The sequence below is a fragment of the Carya illinoinensis genome, chromosome 2 (assembly GCF_018687715.1).
Source record: "Carya illinoinensis cultivar Pawnee chromosome 2, C.illinoinensisPawnee_v1, whole genome shotgun sequence".
In the NCBI taxonomy this organism is placed as follows: Eukaryota; Viridiplantae; Streptophyta; class Magnoliopsida; order Fagales; family Juglandaceae; genus Carya; species Carya illinoinensis.
Window position 1 is genome coordinate 23,257,568 of NC_056753.1, and position 16,206 is coordinate 23,273,773.

General features: G+C 35.3%; 3 protein-coding genes across 3 annotated transcripts; 1 reads left to right on the top strand and 2 right to left on the bottom strand.

Moving 5' to 3' along the window:
• Nucleotides 1-1,790: 1,790 nt before the first annotated feature.
• Nucleotides 1,791-2,690, top strand: LOC122300404. The gene has a single exon (XM_043111034.1). It carries the CDS (start codon nucleotides 1,974-1,976, stop codon nucleotides 2,499-2,501), a length of 528 nt encoding a protein of 175 aa, XP_042966968.1. The 5' UTR covers nucleotides 1,791-1,973; the 3' UTR covers nucleotides 2,502-2,690.
• A 1,312-nt stretch (nucleotides 2,691-4,002) lies between these two features.
• LOC122300403 (multiple organellar RNA editing factor 3, mitochondrial) lies at nucleotides 4,003-5,663 on the bottom strand. The gene is made up of 4 exons (XM_043111033.1): nucleotides 5,232-5,663; nucleotides 5,054-5,151; nucleotides 4,545-4,610; nucleotides 4,003-4,434 (listed from the first exon to the last, which is right to left on the bottom strand). The coding sequence occupies exons 1-4, from the start codon at nucleotides 5,594-5,596 to the stop codon at nucleotides 4,220-4,222; spliced, it is 744 nt and encodes a 247-aa protein (XP_042966967.1). The 5' UTR covers nucleotides 5,597-5,663; the 3' UTR covers nucleotides 4,003-4,219.
• Nucleotides 5,664-10,487: 4,824 nt separating this feature from the next.
• On the bottom strand, nucleotides 10,488-13,732 carry LOC122294655 (exopolygalacturonase-like). The gene is made up of 5 exons (XM_043103557.1): nucleotides 13,275-13,732; nucleotides 12,441-12,755; nucleotides 12,033-12,322; nucleotides 11,057-11,288; nucleotides 10,488-10,799 (listed from the first exon to the last, which is right to left on the bottom strand). Exons 1-5 carry the CDS (start codon nucleotides 13,530-13,532, stop codon nucleotides 10,581-10,583), a joined length of 1,314 nt encoding a protein of 437 aa, XP_042959491.1. The 5' UTR covers nucleotides 13,533-13,732; the 3' UTR covers nucleotides 10,488-10,580.
• Between the last annotated feature and the right edge of the window lie 2,474 nt (nucleotides 13,733-16,206).

Sequence of the window (16,206 nt, forward strand, 5' to 3'; positions counted from 1 at the left end):
AATATCAGAGTAGAAATCTTAAGTTTGAATCCTAAATCTATATTCTATCATATTTTATTAAATATTATATGCATTAGGTTTACTCAATGAGGAGAAATTTAGTCCACATGTGAAGTAGAATGTTAAAAATATAATACAAATAATTAAATTTATTTATTCGTGGTGCAGTTAGTCAATTCAGTACTATTTATAAACTATTTACTATTATTCATAAACTATTTTACTGTTATTTATAGATAATCTGAAATACTTTTTAACATTAAAACATACCTTCACAAAAGCGATGATTTCACGAATGAATAATGATATATACATGTACAATATATTTTATAACGAGTAATGCTACATACAGTAGTAGAGTGTGTAAACGCCGAGTAATCGTTTTGAAAAAGAGTGGAGTCAACGATTAAAAAGTTAATTTTTTTTCATGTGTATCTGTATTAATTCATTTTTTTAAAGAGATTACGCGATATTTGCACAACCACGACTGCAAATATCATTTTTCTTTCATAATACATGTTTTAAAGTAACTTATCAAAAAAAAACATGTTTTAAAGTAATGGCATTTTTGTAAAGTGATGTTACTTATATATAAGATTTTTAAAAAAAGTACTATTCATTTATATAAGATATTTTTTTAAAAAATACTATTTATTTTTATAAGATATTTTAAAGAAAATATTATTCATTTTAAAACATAATTATATAATGTATTATAAAAAATGACGTATATTTATCATGTTTCTTCACGAAAACTGTAAGCAATGAATGAGGCAAAAACAGGTGGGCTACGCGAGCGAGAGCACGCCTACCTTATTGCAATTCGCCAACGGAGAGATGATGACCAGGCTGCTATTTTTGAGTCATAACATGAATTGGGTTACCAAAGTTGACTTTCCAATCATCCCACTCACCGACTGCATTACGATTAATCAAACATAATATATTTTTAATGTGTTTGAACGTTATTTTATATATAAAAAAAATTATATAGATAATATATTATATAGATAAAAAGTATAATTTATCATATATTTATGTTTCAATTATTCATAATAACAAACACATAGTCTATAATTTATGGCATATGTTCCCTTTTTGAGAGATGCATTTAGGTCACTATATTCCTTCTATCCATTATTCCTAGTAAGGGAAAGAAAAGAGGGCATATGGATACCCTTTTAACTCCATATATATATATGTTGTCGCCAAATGGAATGGAGTTCTTAGGTCTATGGACCTCAGGTAAAAAATTATTAGATATTTTCTGTGTATAGTCATATTAAAATAATGTCATAATAATTAAAATCGATTGTTATGACATTTATGTAATAGGATGTGAGAATGATATAGACCATCTAATATTATTATTATTTATTTATAAATTGCTTTATTATTAAAAGAAAAATATATTTATAATTATGTGATAACAAAAAAAAATACTGTATTTTTAATTTTTTTTAAAAATTATAAACACTAATTAATTTAAGAGAAATGATATTTACAATTATAGTTGTGCAAACGTCACGCAGTCTCTTTGAAAAATGTGAATTTATACGAGACCTACATAAAAAAAACTAACTTTTTAATCGTTAATCTTATTTTTTTCAAAATAATTATATAATATTTACATATTTCACGATTGTATATAATATCAATCTTAATTTTTAATTTAAGGAGATTACGCAACGGTCAAACTACGAGGGAACGAAATTATAATTTCAATGGATGAGCGTTCCGGTTTGTTGACTAGTTTAGATTGGACTCCTGAACCGTTCTGGCTGAACCGGCTGATTTCAGAATTTCACCTTACTCAAGCCAATGAATAACACGTTGCCGTTTGCAATTGTCTTCCTGAGGTGCTTTTCCCACTTTAATGTTCCCTCACTTTCTCGGGAAAAGAAATTTCTGAACCCATAGTTATTCTCTTCTCTTTCCCAATTGATACCCGGATTAATTTTGAGGGAGTAATCATGGACATCTCTCTTATGGTCGATACGGTAAATGTGGCCACCACGCAAGGCCTAGGGTTCGCCAAGTTCCTTCTTCGTCGCCACTGCGTCGCTTCCTACAGCAACAACCAACTGTCGATCTCCGCCGTGATTTTCGCGGTTGACGCTATAGCTCCCCCGACGGTCAGATCCAATTACTCTCGAACCGCTCGTCGGACACTCCTCCGGAAAAAGCGACGCACGAGGCGGAAATCCTCCAGCGGCGGCGACTCCGAGGACGGCGAGGACGAGGGTTTTTTCGGCGGCGGCGACGATGGTCCATTCGGTGGAGGCGGTGGCAGGGGATGGAATTTTGACGGTTTTGGAGGGCATAATTGGGATGGATCGTCCTCCGATCCCGCTTTCAACTTCGTTTACGAGGTCATCTACTGGATTGTGCTATCGAATTGCGTGCACTTCGCTTTCAAGAAGATCGTTCGGATTGCGGGGGATGGGATGGGAGACGCTGCGAGAGAGAAGGTACCGATGAGGTTGACATCGGTCTGCTGATACGGTATCGTTTACAAATAGGTGAGAGAATCGGGAGTAATTCCTGTATTTGATTGGGGGAAGGGGTACTGAACTCTCTGTCAAGCTGTGTATATATTGTACATTGTACATAATCTTATTGTCCCTATAATTTGGTCAAGAACAAATGGTATAACTAAATTTGAGAAAAAGTCTCTCTTAATTGATCAATCACCTTGTATTGTTCCATGAAATTGATTGTGTTTATGGCTTTTTTATTCGTGAAAAAGCAGTTGGCGTGTGAAAATTGTGATGTTAGTCTGTGGCAATCGAGAGATGGATAGATACTGCATAATACACAAGGCAATTAAGTAAGAAATTTATTGGAATATTGTGTTTTGGCGCAATAGCATATTAGTCACTGCATGATGCAATTATATATTAAAATAAAAGAACTAATTTTTAGAGCTTTTGAGGTAATTGAGAGATGGATAGATGGAGATTTATGCTCTTCCCATGGTGACTGCGTCACATGTCTTGCTTGTTTGGCGATGCTGTGTTCATTGGTCGCTGCTGCTCCCATATATGTTGTCTGCTTAAGTACTTTGTTTGAATAGGTTAACTTCGAGTCCGAGTTTGTGGTAGGAGGGTTTTGCCTAGAATGTTATCAAGATTCAACGAGGTGGCTTTTGGGGAATGAAATGTTTTGATAAAGTAGTTATGCCTAAAAGGGTGACAGCCTTTATAGCAAATTGCAGGGATGCACAAGACAGTTGATGATAAATTATATCAATATGGAAGATGACTCCCATATGCTTATATTGTGGTGCATTTGGAGGGAATTAGTTCAAAAATTTTAATGGACCAAGTGTCCGTGAGTTTCTTGTATCTGTTGATAATCCTTTACATGTACATCATCTATGAGTTTCGGTGCAATTGTGGTATTTGGTTTTCAAGATGTATTGATCTGCGATCAGGTGACCATTTTAATTGCAAAATCCAATATACAAAGAAGAAATAAGAAAAGCTAAATTATAAACAAGAGATAGAAGGAAGAGATGCATGCGTGAAATGGCTGAACAAGTGGACAACAGAAATGTAACAGTACCACCTTTAAGTGCATAGCCATCTGTCTCAAAACTCCAAAACACCAGTGCGAAAGCAAAGAAGCTCATCATACTGTCGTGTGCTCCGATAACATTCAGGAATTACATCTTTCTACTTGCAAGCAATATGGGTGGCACACTCTATACCGCTACATGATTCATGCCATTTCATCAATGGAAAGAACGCACCCTCCACACCATACTCTCCAGGACATTCCCTTCTTCAGGTAAAAGGGGAAGAAAAAAAACTCTCAACAGTCCTGAATTCACAATAAAATTACGTTCTGAATCCAGGACTCATGAAATAAGAAAATGGAGAACTATTCTGATGAATATGATCACCCTTTTCCCCCACACAAACCAATAACCCCTCCCCAAAAGAGATTCTCAAGCCAGAACGCATGATGAGAATATCTAATTATCCCATTGAACCACAATTGTATAAGTCGCAAGAAAATTTATTCACATTTCTTGTCCTCATAAAAAAGCTGGATAATAAGTATACGCTTCTCATAGAACAAAAAGGAACCCAGTGCTTAGCATTAAATAAGAAATCCTACGGCAAACCTTAATCCAATTTTCTAAGTTCTATATGATTCTCAGCCATTTTCCTGTTAAATTCTTCTTGGTTCATTAGCAGTCCCTCCTTCCACCCTAAGACGAATTCTGGCTATCCATTGATGTTGGTGGCTGTGCAGGCACTCCCTGACCTTGGGGCATGTTCTGTCTTTGCATTGTCTCTCTCCTCTGAACCTGCATTGTTTCTCGGCGTCTATCATAGCGTGGACGAGGCCTGCTCCTAGTTGCTTGTTGTCTCATATCAGTATATTGCGGCCTACGGATGACCTTCCCATCGATAAACAAATCCCCTAAAATCAACTCAAGAAAAAAATAAGTAGAAGGCAAAATAAAATCACGGATGGCAATTACAACAGAACCCATTGCTAATTGCTAAACTAAACTCTTTAGCCATTCTCACCTCCATAATCTTTGTTGGGTACATCAAGATATGAATCCGGCAACACCCAAAGTACACCAGGTAATCCTATGCAACCACAAGAACCAGATAACAAAACCAGCCAATTCAATTAAACACTCACAAATTGGATCCAGAAGAAAGCTTTAGACAAGCACTGAAACCTTCAATCCAAATGGCAAAGCATCTACAACAATTAATTCGGGAGAATGGGAGATGGTACAAAAAAAAAAATATTCATAACTGAAACAAAAAAAAAAAAAAAAAAAAAAAAAAATACAGGAAACAAATATAAAGAAGAATATAAACAGCCCTTAAGCCCTTTAAGTACATTGATTCAGGCAAACATCCATGATTCGCAATATAGATAAAACAACACTAACCCATAAACTCTAAACACTTCAAGCACCCATATAATAAAGCAAGCGATTTCATGGAACACCCAAAAATTTAGAGACAAAACGATTCGAAAAATTAAACCCTTTGTCACAAAACCCCCCAAAAAAAATTACCTTTAACTTTATATGAAAGTTCTTCGGAAATCAAAGCGCCAAATCCTGTATACGTAGTCGTACAAACCGAGTATATCTTATTCTTCGCCTCCTCCTCACTAAAATTCACATAAATTAAACCCAAAATTAAAGAAAGAAATAAAAAAAAGAATCGTACGAAAACCGAATCAAGTAGTACCTTCCTACAACATTGGCTAGGGTTTTGACATAGGAGTTAATCATTTCCTCCTCGGAGGGTTTGGGGTCAGTGGGGAACTCCATGACGATGAGCCAGTGTTCGTAGTCGCAGCCATCGAGGAGGATCGTCTCCTTTGGGGGGCGGTTGCTCCAGTTGGGAGACGGGTCGTTAAGGGGCGAGTAGCCAGACCCAGAGGTCTTGGAACGGGTAGGGATTTTGACCCAGTCGGGGATGAGTTGGGGCTGGTAGTTGACCAGGAGTGCCAGAGCGAAGCGAGAACGAGAAAAGAGTGAAGAAGAATAAGAATAAGAGAAAGGTCGGGTGAGAAGTGAAGCTAAACTGCGGCAGGCGGTGAAGTACGCCATTGCTGCTGGAGCTCTTGAACTTGATGTTGGTCTAGATGCGTTTCAAACCTTGCGAGGTTATTTGTCAGTTATTAATTTTTTTTGTTTTTTCAAAAAATACATCATTTTGATTTAACCAAATTTATTTTATTTTATTTTTTGGCTAAGTAAGCAGAATTATTTTAAATGTTTATTCCCCGACTTTCCCTACATTTTAATCTTTTTAATAATTGCTTATTTTTAACTTTGCTGTAAAATAGATCTATTTTTTATTTTTATTTTTATGAAAATGTCATCATTTATTCATATATATTTAAAATGTCTCTATATCAAACATGACATTATAAATCAAGATAATGTATTTAGTGCTTTACAAGTACATTATTTTCTTTTGTAATTGGTTTAATTTTTATTATTGTTGATACTCTCTACAAACAGGCAAAGATGAGTTTTTTTTTTAATAAATTAACAATAACGAAACGAAAAAAGAAAGCAATAAAATATATGTGAAAAATGACGGATTATAGTTTGGACCAACTTCGGTAGATTTTAGAATCTGTGATAGTTTATGAAAGCAACATACTTATCTCTTTTTAGCCACAAATATCATATTTGAAAAGTCTGATAGCAGCAAGTTTAATGATTTGGCGCATGTGTCAAGAAGAGCTATAAAAAAGGGTGGCACGTGAGGACCACGCACAGATGAGGGTAGTGCATAAGAACTAGGTGCTGTGATTTTCGTAAAACCACAACTTTTCTCTAAACAATTTCCTCTTAATGATTTCGATATGTGAATTTGTTTGTGTTGCGGGTGTTTCTTAGTGGTCGTAGAAAACTATAGATTTATCTTTTTCGACTTTGAAGAAAACAAAATAAAACTAGGCAAAAGAAAATCTTGATAGACAATATGAGTGAATGGAGGAATAAGGAAAGGAAATGAAGTAAAAATAAAATTTTATTTTTTATATATAACATTTTTATTTGGCAACATTGGAGTAAAGGGCCAATTAACTTAACTAAGGATCAAGATAAAAAACTTAACTAATAATCTTTTTATGTAAGAACTCTTTTTAGAGTATAGGTATAGTTGTTGGACATTAGCTCCACAAATGAATGGTAGCTTTCCTTTGGGCTACTCCCAGATTACTCACATTACAATAGGCATTTGCTCTAAAAATATAAGAAATGCCAATGAAGTTATAAATTTAGCTAATATCATCACTATTTGAGCTACATTGAAATTATATTGAATTAGTCAAATTAAAGTCATCCACCATATGAGCTATAGTAAATTTATTTCACAAGTCATATATCACTGGCACTGTAGCAAAGTCATGCATTTTTTCTTTTTCAAATTTCCTCAAGACCCTACTTTATCTTTTTCTTTCCCACAGCTCCTTCATGTTCTCTCCCTCGTCTTTTGCTTTTTCTCTCCAGCTTGTCCCCGTCGCCAACTCCTTTCATCGCCATCTCCCCTCTATCACCAATGAGGTTTCCATCATCTTCTCCTATCGTTTTTTCCACTCTCTCAAAAATTTTTTCTCCCGAGGCCAATTCGTTCATCACAGATCAAGAAAAATTTCATCTCCATGTCCCAAAATCTCTTCTCCACTCATTGTTCTTCACAGCTCGTTCTTGGTCATTTTTTCTTGTGATTGTGCCTCCATCACTAATGCAACCCCTCCATCCACTCACATTGGCATTGCTTGAACTCCTCCATCATCCATGCTACCAGCTTTGTTTTGCCATTTTCTACATCTTTATTTTGCCATTTTCATAAATTCATTCAGTTTTATTGCATCTTGGGTTCATTTTTCTCCCAATCTTTACATAAAGCTCTTCAATCAGCGTTGCACTACATCCAATTGCCACACAAAGCTCCTCTATCAAGGGTAAGAATCAAGACCTTATATCGATTCAAATATTATTACTAGTTTGTGACTTTAAGGGAGATTTGGGTTGATTTCTCATTTGCTCTTCTTTTGGGTTTTTGTTTATTGGTTTGTGCTTATTTAAAGCTGGATAGATTCTAGAGGTTTTAGGTTCTTTTTAATGGATTGATTTTTAGGGATGTTATTTAGAGATATCCGTGTGAGGATGAGGAGGTGCAAAGAAAGGTTGATGAAGCTTTGGATTTTTTTTTTTAAATCTGAGGATGAGGCTAAATGAAAGCATCATACTAATTAAAAAAGAAATAGTTGTAGTGAATGGAAAAGGAAGAGAGCATGAAAAAGAAGAGAAACCTGGTGAAGTTTAATGGATTGATTTTGTGTTAGATTTAGGCTCTTTTTAATGGATTAATGATTTTTCATTATATTTATTAGATATGTGGGCAAAATATTATATGTGGGCAGAATGTGTTTTGTGTTGTAGTTGGGCAGAATGTTATATGTTATTGTTATATGTGGGCACAATGTGAAGAATGGATAATTTGTGATGATGTCATATGTAGGTAGAATGTTATATATGGGTGTTATATGTGGGCAGAATGTTATATGTTGGCAAAATGTGTTTTGTGATAATGTTAGGCATTACGTAACTATATTGTTGGGTTGTGAAAATAAAAATGAAAATATTCGCACAATTTGTTGTTCAGCTAGATATACTAATCGTATAGATTGTTGGATAGTGAAAATGAAAATGAAAATGATTGTTGTATATTATAAAAATAAAAATAAAAAAGTATTTAAACAAATAAAAAAATTGTATTAAAAATGAAAATGAAAAATAAAAAATATATATTTTATTATTATAAGGAGTGCAATGATTAATTCAACGCAGAGTTCAAGTTTTGAATGATTAGTCAAAAGTCAAAAAGTGATATATTAGCCAAACTTTTGGAAATAACTAATCCAATGCATGCTAGGGCTCTAAAATCTGCCTAATTTAAGCTAAAAATAAATTGCATTGGAACATCTGATTGGATTAGTCAAATGGTAGTTGAGCTCTTAATTTACCTAATGTAATCATAAATTGGACTACATTGGATATCCCAAGGCAAGGCCATGCATCCAGTCCATGAGCTACATGCTACATACAGTAAAGCCAAGGCCAAACACAAATATGACTTGCTACTGTAGCAAGGTCATATAATTAATTAATATGATCAATTTCCTCACAATCCCTACTTGCTAATGGTATAAATTGTTGGATTGTGAAAATAAAAATAAAAATAATTGTTGGAGATTGTTGGAGAATATTATGAAATAAAAATAAAAAATTATTTGATCAAAAATAAAAAAAAGATGCATTAAAAAATAGATAAAAAAATAAAAGAATAATAATAATAATTTATTATTATAGAGAGTGAGTTGACTAATTTAATATAGAGTTTAAGTTTTGAGTAATTACACAAAAGTGGAAAAAACTTTGACTTTTGAATTGATAATTCAACGAGAATGCTCTAATATGCAAGAGTTAGGTAAAATAGATTTGAGCTACATTAACTCGATATATATGTATAAATATTAATTGTAGCTTAGGCATTTATATTTTTCATTGTTTTCTCTCTTTTCACTCTCAAATAATATATTAGGAATGTTAACATTAATTTCCTCTCTTTCCACACACATGTAAAGTTTGCCGATCATCATCTCCTCATGAATTCTGTAGGACATGTTCGAGTTATGAGATGGGATGAGAATTATGTGAATAATAATGAAACAATTTATAAATAGTAATGAAATAATTTGAATTAAGATGTTTTATTATATTTTGAAAAACGAGAAAATAAATTGAATAAAAATATTATAAAGTTAAAAAATTTTTTGGGTATAATTTTTTTTTGTATGATTTTTGTTTTAAAATTTAAAAAGTTGTATTATTTTTTATATTTTATTTAGAAGTTTGTAACATTTAAAATTGAACTAGCTTTAGAAGATCCTGAAACCGTGGAGCTCCTAGCAGTTTTTAGAGGCATGCAGATGTGTATTTCAATGGAAATCTCGGCTCTTGAGGTGGAAAGTGATTGCTTGCTCCTTGTTCAAGCTTTGCAACAGGAAGATATGACAAATTCTATGCTTGGTAATTTGTTTTCAGAAATGAAACGTTTATGTAATTGTTTTTCAAGTGTTTCCTTTGTTCATGTGTATCGAGAGGGCAATAGAGCTGCTCATCTACTTGCTAGAAATGCTTGAAGAGTAGAGGATATTGAAATGTGGTGGGATAGTATTCCAGAATTTCTTTCTCAAGTCTTATGGTTTGATAAATGTCTGTAATCGTTTTATCTCTAATGAAGATGTTTGTTCCTATCAATAAAAAAAAAAAAAAAAGTAATGGTTGAGAAAAAATTGTAAAAAGTTTTGAGAATTCCTGATCTAATCTCATTAATAACCAGGGCGTAGCTGAAAAGTTTTGAGAATTTATCATCCCATCTCATTAATAACCAGGGCACTGTAGCACAACAAAAGGCTAGGTTGAAACATGAATTACTTATATGTCAAGAATTCAGTTAAAACAAATATTGGCGTACAACGATGCCAAATCGAAGAGGTCCAAAATATTTTCCATATCATATATATACAAAACTAAATGAAATCATTGAGATTGAGTTGTTTGTTGTGGGTGTATATATGTATATACATGCTCTAAACTAGTTGATAAAATAGTACATGATTTATAACCATGTTACAACAATAATTAATTAAATATTTTTTCTTTTACAATCTCAATGCAATGCAATACAATCGTGGAACATCCAACGATTTAAACAGCATTATATATAATGAGCTCAAAGCACACATGTTTTTGAAAAAAAAATTCTATACACCATATTACTATTTCACTTTTTTCTCACTACGTAAGGTGTGAAACATTTATTATTATTGAATGATCATTTATTATATACTTTTTTATTATCTAGTAATGATAAATGCGTTATATTTTACTTAATAAGATGAAAGTAAATTGAGAGTATGCCGAATAATATTATTTTTAAAAATGTGAAAGGGGAGTGCTGTTGTAGTTTCAAAGTCTCAAGTTTAAGTACTGATCTAGAGCATGCAACTTATTTGCAAGGTGGTGGGTTTTGTCTGCCAGCATACCCTGCTTTTGCATTGGAACACGTGGCGGTGCTCCCACTCCTCTGGTACTTAAGATCTATGTTGTAGAAGTGAACATCTTGGCAAGGGAACTGGCTGCTGCACATGAGCTTTACAGCTTCTGGTGTCGCCGATGTTCCCCTTATGTTCACGTAATGAACAGTGCTGATCTTCACACGCGATGGCTGCACGTTATACGTACACAAGATCATGATGTAATTGATCAGTTACCAGCTGTTTACTGCTGAAATAATAATTAGCTCCTATCTCTAAGTAATTATAAGTTGAAACAAGGCGGAAAATAAAGAGAAATCTCGAGTAACTTTACAAGAAGTAAAACTCGCGTGCATGGTTTAACTGGTATATAGATTGTAAAGTCATTTTCTAACGACCTCAGTTCTCGAAAATGAAACATATATATAATGTGGTGGATGAAACTAACCGATTTATTGCAACCACTTGATTTTGATCCGCAGTAGCCTTGGTCTATGATGATGGGGTTCTTAACATTGTTCATGATGAGGTCCTGAAAAAGCATCCCAGATGCTGAACTTGGATCCGATCCCGGCCACGTTTTGATTCTGATTCCGTTGTCTGTGCCGGTGAAGGTGCAGTTTTTCACGTAGATTCCTCTCACATCCTCCTCATGGGGGTACTTGCCAAGGCTACCCACACTGTCACCAACAAATAAAGGCAAAAACTTCACTGATCAGGTTTTCTTTTCTGTTTGTAATTTCTAGTACCCAGCCAAATACACTTGCAACTATATATAGTAGTAGCGGAATAATTAATTAACTCGTTAATTAAATTATGGTTTTGCATGTTAATTAGAATAATGGTTATTGGGTGAATTATATATAATCATGTTAAATCAAGTGAGATTTCAACAGGATAGCATCTAAAGCTCAATGCTTGGTGGTCTTTATTATGAGATTAAACAGTTGTCATCTTGTTTTGGGAAATGTTTATTTATACATGTCTATAGAGAAGCAAACAAGGCTGCTCATTATCTTGCTCAATATGTGAGAAATGTTGATAGAATGGCCAATATGTGGAGGGATTGTATTTCAGATTTTTTTATCTCAAATCTTATGATTTGATTTATGTCTATAATTCCACTTTTGATTAATGAAGTTTAAGGTTTGTTATAAAAAAAGAAAAGAAAAAGAAGAAGTGAGATTTCAACTTTTTAACAGGAAGCTAGAACGGATTAATGAAGATTCACATGAACTCTAGATGACATGCTCTGTGAAAATTAATTAATTGATGATGAATACTATTTTTAATTTTAGATGTCATGATCTTTATAATTTATACATGTTGATGTGACATGATCAGTAAGTGTAATTCAAGGCGATATAAATTTAGAATGAAGAACTCGATCATGAGCTAGCTTTCATATATGATCTATTGATTACCTGATGCCATGTCCAGGTCCACAGGCTACTTTATTGATTGCAACGTTGGTGGCTCCTTGGATCATAGAGATGCAATCATCACCAGTGCGGATGACAGACCTAGCTATTTTCACATTGTTGGAATGGCTAACGTGGATGCCATCAGTGTTGGGGCTATCTTCGGGAGCAATTACGTGAACCTTGCGCACCCTAATATTATCACAGTTAGTGATGAAAATATGAACCCCTTTGCTGTTGAGGGAAGTGATGCCTCGCAGAACTGCGCCAGTGACCTTATTGAACTTTATGTTCTGCTCCAAAATGAACACAAAAAGTGATCAAATATACATAAAAACCATTCCAAGTTCTGCAAGATGTATATATAGGAACAAAAAAAGTAATAAAAAATTAAGCTGCATGAATGCTTACAGATGGGAGTTGGACGCAATTGTTGTTACCGCGGCAGTCATTGTATTTCCAAACAGCAGCACCTTGGCCATCAAAAGTGCCTCTACCTGTAACAACCAATCCATTTATGGATTCGAACAAGACCCATTCAGAGGAAGAATATTCAGACACATCGGTCGTTGCCTTTACTGTGCCTATAACTTGAACAATTTTGGGATCTGGACCGCTGCATGGCCCTGCAAACACTATCTCAGAAAGCAAGAATGTCCCTCCGGGGATGAGTAGCCTCGACCTTCCCTTGAAGTCACATGCTGCACGCCATGCTCTTACGAAAGACTGCACGTACGTGGGAAATGATCGGATCATGCTTAGTTAATTATTTAGGGAACAACCTTTGTCATTTTGTGAATGTTATATATATTATTGAGGAAGAAATTTATAATTCAGAGGTAGTTTGAAAATCAAATATTCAAAAGTAATGATCATGTCCTTTAGCTAATTACTAGAAGTGTATCCAATTAGAACTGATCGATCTGTTCATCATCTTTATATATAAATATTTATGATCCAAATTATTAATTAAGTACTTTGGGTTTTGATGATATTAACTAAAAAAATATAAATTATGGTTGCAATTCATGAACTAACTAAAACAAAGAAAAATAAATCGATCATGATTTATGACATGGGTTAATCAGATCAGAATCTATCATGAATGTCTAAATGCTTTTTAATAAATATTGATTGTACGTGTATGCCTGCATGTTTGTGTATATACATATAGGCACATGACCAAAAGATCAAAGCGCCTGCATGCATGCATGCTCATATATAATTGATCATCGTGATCATCACCTGGGTGCAATCTTTCCTTCCGTCAGGTTTGGCACCAAATTGCAATACGTTAAAGACTTTCTCGTTCCGACCGGCAATGTCAGTCTGACCCAAATGAGCACCCCGGAAAGGATCAACACGCGGCGTCACACGACCCACATGACGACCACCCTTGGCCTCGCAACAGGCGATCGATAATGCAAACAACACAATTACGAAAATGGCACGCACGCCTACAGCCCTTTCTGCATTATTTTTAATATTAATATTTACTACCATTGCTGCCTGCCTGCCTGCCTGCGTACGTACCCACCCGCCTCAAAATTAACCCCAGCACCAATCTCTCAGCTCTACCCTCTTAGCCTGTCTGTTTTGCAATATAATAGCCTCCGGTGGAGGCTTCACGATTAAATCGGAAAGGAGCTCTCTTTCTATACGTGCCTGAGCTTTATTTACTTAACTAACTTGTTTCCGGCGAAACAGATTCTTACCAGTACTGCTGCTATATATGGACGGTCTGTTATACGTGGAAGGTTGATTTGTTTTTTTGGTTATTTTACAGCTCTAAAATTGGCAATTCTTTTATGTGTGCCTCCGGATTCGGCTTCTACTTGTTCGATCTCCATGAACCTTCCATATTAGCAACAGATTTATGACCACCACTATCACACCACCTTCTTAATTGCAGCAAAAGTTTATGATCATTGGTTACCCCGCTCGCTAATTACAGTTGATAAATGGTTAATTATGTGGTATTAATACTCTTAAATATTTTGGGTTAAAATAGCTTTATGTATTAAAATAAAAATATTAATTAGATAGTGTAACTTAACTTTATTTGGCATGCAAAATGATATTTATCCCTAATTAAATATAGATGCATGCATTATATTGTGGGACTGACTAACACTGAAGTAAAACTTACATTTGAATCTTGGCTGTGTCCAAGAGTGAAGCCCATTGCCTACCTAGTTGAAAAATCTAGGGGTGCTACCCGCACCATACGGTGCGGGGTAGCCCCCCCCCGCCCCCCGGCCCCGCATGGGGCGGATGGGGAAAATCCCCCCTGTCCCCCGCCTCTGGTGTGCGGGGGCGGGGTACCCCGTCCCGCATGACGGGGTACGGGGTGGGGGGCCAGTCCGTCCGGCCCCCTGCACCCCCCCTTCTGGGCCTTGGGCCCAGAAGCAATTTCTGGGCCATTTTGGGCCCATAAATCTCAGCAATGGGCCAAAATGGCCCACAAGTCAAAAATACCTTGTAGACCATTTTCATTTTTCAGTCCATAAAATTATAAGTAAAAAAGAAAAAAAAAATTTTCCGAAGTTTAAAAGAAAAAAAAAAGTGTTATGTCTAAGAGTCTAATACGTAATAAACTAATAATAATAACTAAGCTATTACAAAATTGAAAGGCTAAACAATTACAAAATTACAAACATAAAAGTGTCCAAAGGACATTGTATCAACATTACAAATTATTGAATACAAAATTTTTACAAATCATTAAAAATTGATCATTCTAAAGAGGCTTGTCAGCTATGGCTTGTCTTTGAGTCAAGGGGTGTGACAGTTGGGGCGGCCCGGGCTTGAGCACATTTTTATGTTGCAGAGGTGCTAGACGTCTCATGTGTTACTACAAAAATTAATATTAAAATTAATAACGATGAAATGGAAATGAATATAAAAAAATTAAAATAATAAAATAAAAAATAATTACCAGGTGGTCTAAATCCAGACTGATCATCACCCTCATCGGTCTCCTTAAAATCTAAAATATCCGGAACATGAATATCCTTTCCTATCGTCCAACTCTGTGTGCATATCAATGCCTCTACAGCTGTAGGAGACAATGAACTACGGAAAGGATCCAATATACGACCTCCGGTACTAAAGGCTGACTCTGAGGCAACGGTGCTAATAGGGATGGCCAAAATACAGCGGGAAATCTCAGAAATGATGGGATATTTCTTTGAGGCATTCTTCCACCATCCTAATATATCGAAATGATCATCATCATCTTGGACCATATCCGCTGACAAATAGTTGTCTAACTCAGAAACGACCTCCGTAGATTGATGGACTAGTGTGGGATTCTGTGCGACGGTCTTAGTCCACGGCATTCTGCGCTTCTTTGTAGGAGGTCCGGTCACGATGTCTGTAGAAGGAGTTGGGGTCGGTGTATGTGTCTTCGATGTAGTACCACCCTTAATTGCCATAAACTCGTCATACAATTTTTTCAGGGTATCTCGGGCCAATTCACCAATAATGTCAGTCCATACCTGATCGTGAACAAGTCCCAACCCATATAACAAGCCTGAAACTTTCAGACGGGGATCAAGAATAACAGCCACATATAAGAAAATATTCATTCTAGTCAAATCTCCCCAATACTTGTCATATTTTAGCATCATGGAACTTGCCATCCCCCTCATCCTTTCATTGGAACCCCTACGCATATCTTCTAATTCTTCTTTTACCCTACATATTTGTTGAGAAAACCCATGGAATGTAGGGTACAAAGAACCAGATATATTCAACGTGACATCATCAAATAATCCAAGAAAATCAACGAAAGTAGAAACTACCACCCAATCATCATCATTAGGCTTTCGTGATCCCCCGTGCTCATCAAAGTATTTGACATATTGGATGTCTTCATCACCCAATAATTGAAAGGCTGCCTTATATTCCTGGGCCGCCTCTAACATCAAGAAGGTTGAGTTCCATCTGGTAGGAACATCAGTACAAAGACCCTTCTTCGATGTTATGCCTGCAGCCTTTGCAGCAACTTTGAATTTCTCCAATCTAGAAGGAGAAGACCTCACCCATTTCACAGCCATTCTAACTCGTGCAACCGAGTCATCAACATCTTTCAACCCCTCAGTCACAATTAAATTCAAAATATGTGCAGCACATCTAACATGCAAGTATTCACCACCCAAGAATGTCTTATGTG

Bases quoted from the DNA above. Each gene is read 5' to 3' on its own strand.
- LOC122300404 (XM_043111034.1), top strand. From the start codon at position 1,974: ATGGACATCTCTCTTATGGTCGATACGGTAAATGTGGCCACCACGCAA.
- LOC122300403 (XM_043111033.1), bottom strand. From the start codon at position 5,596: ATGGCGTACTTCACCGCCTGCCGCAGTTTAGCTTCACTTCTCACCCGA. The intron at 4,611-5,053 runs GTAATTTTTTTT...GTGGTTGCATAG, and splicing joins ACTTTCATATAAAGTTAAAG to GATTACCTGGTGTACTTTGG. The intron at 4,435-4,544 runs GTGAGAATGGCT...AGTTGATTTTAG, and splicing joins ACCCAACAAAGATTATGGAG to GGGATTTGTTTATCGATGGG.
- LOC122294655 (XM_043103557.1), bottom strand. From the start codon at position 13,532: ATGGTAGTAAATATTAATATTAAAAATAATGCAGAAAGGGCTGTAGGC. The intron at 11,289-12,032 runs GTAATCAATAGA...TGTTGGTGACAG, and splicing joins GGACCTGGACATGGCATCAG to TGTGGGTAGCCTTGGCAAGT. The intron at 10,800-11,056 runs GTTAGTTTCATC...TATAACGTGCAG, and splicing joins CAAGTGGTTGCAATAAATCG to CCATCGCGTGTGAAGATCAG.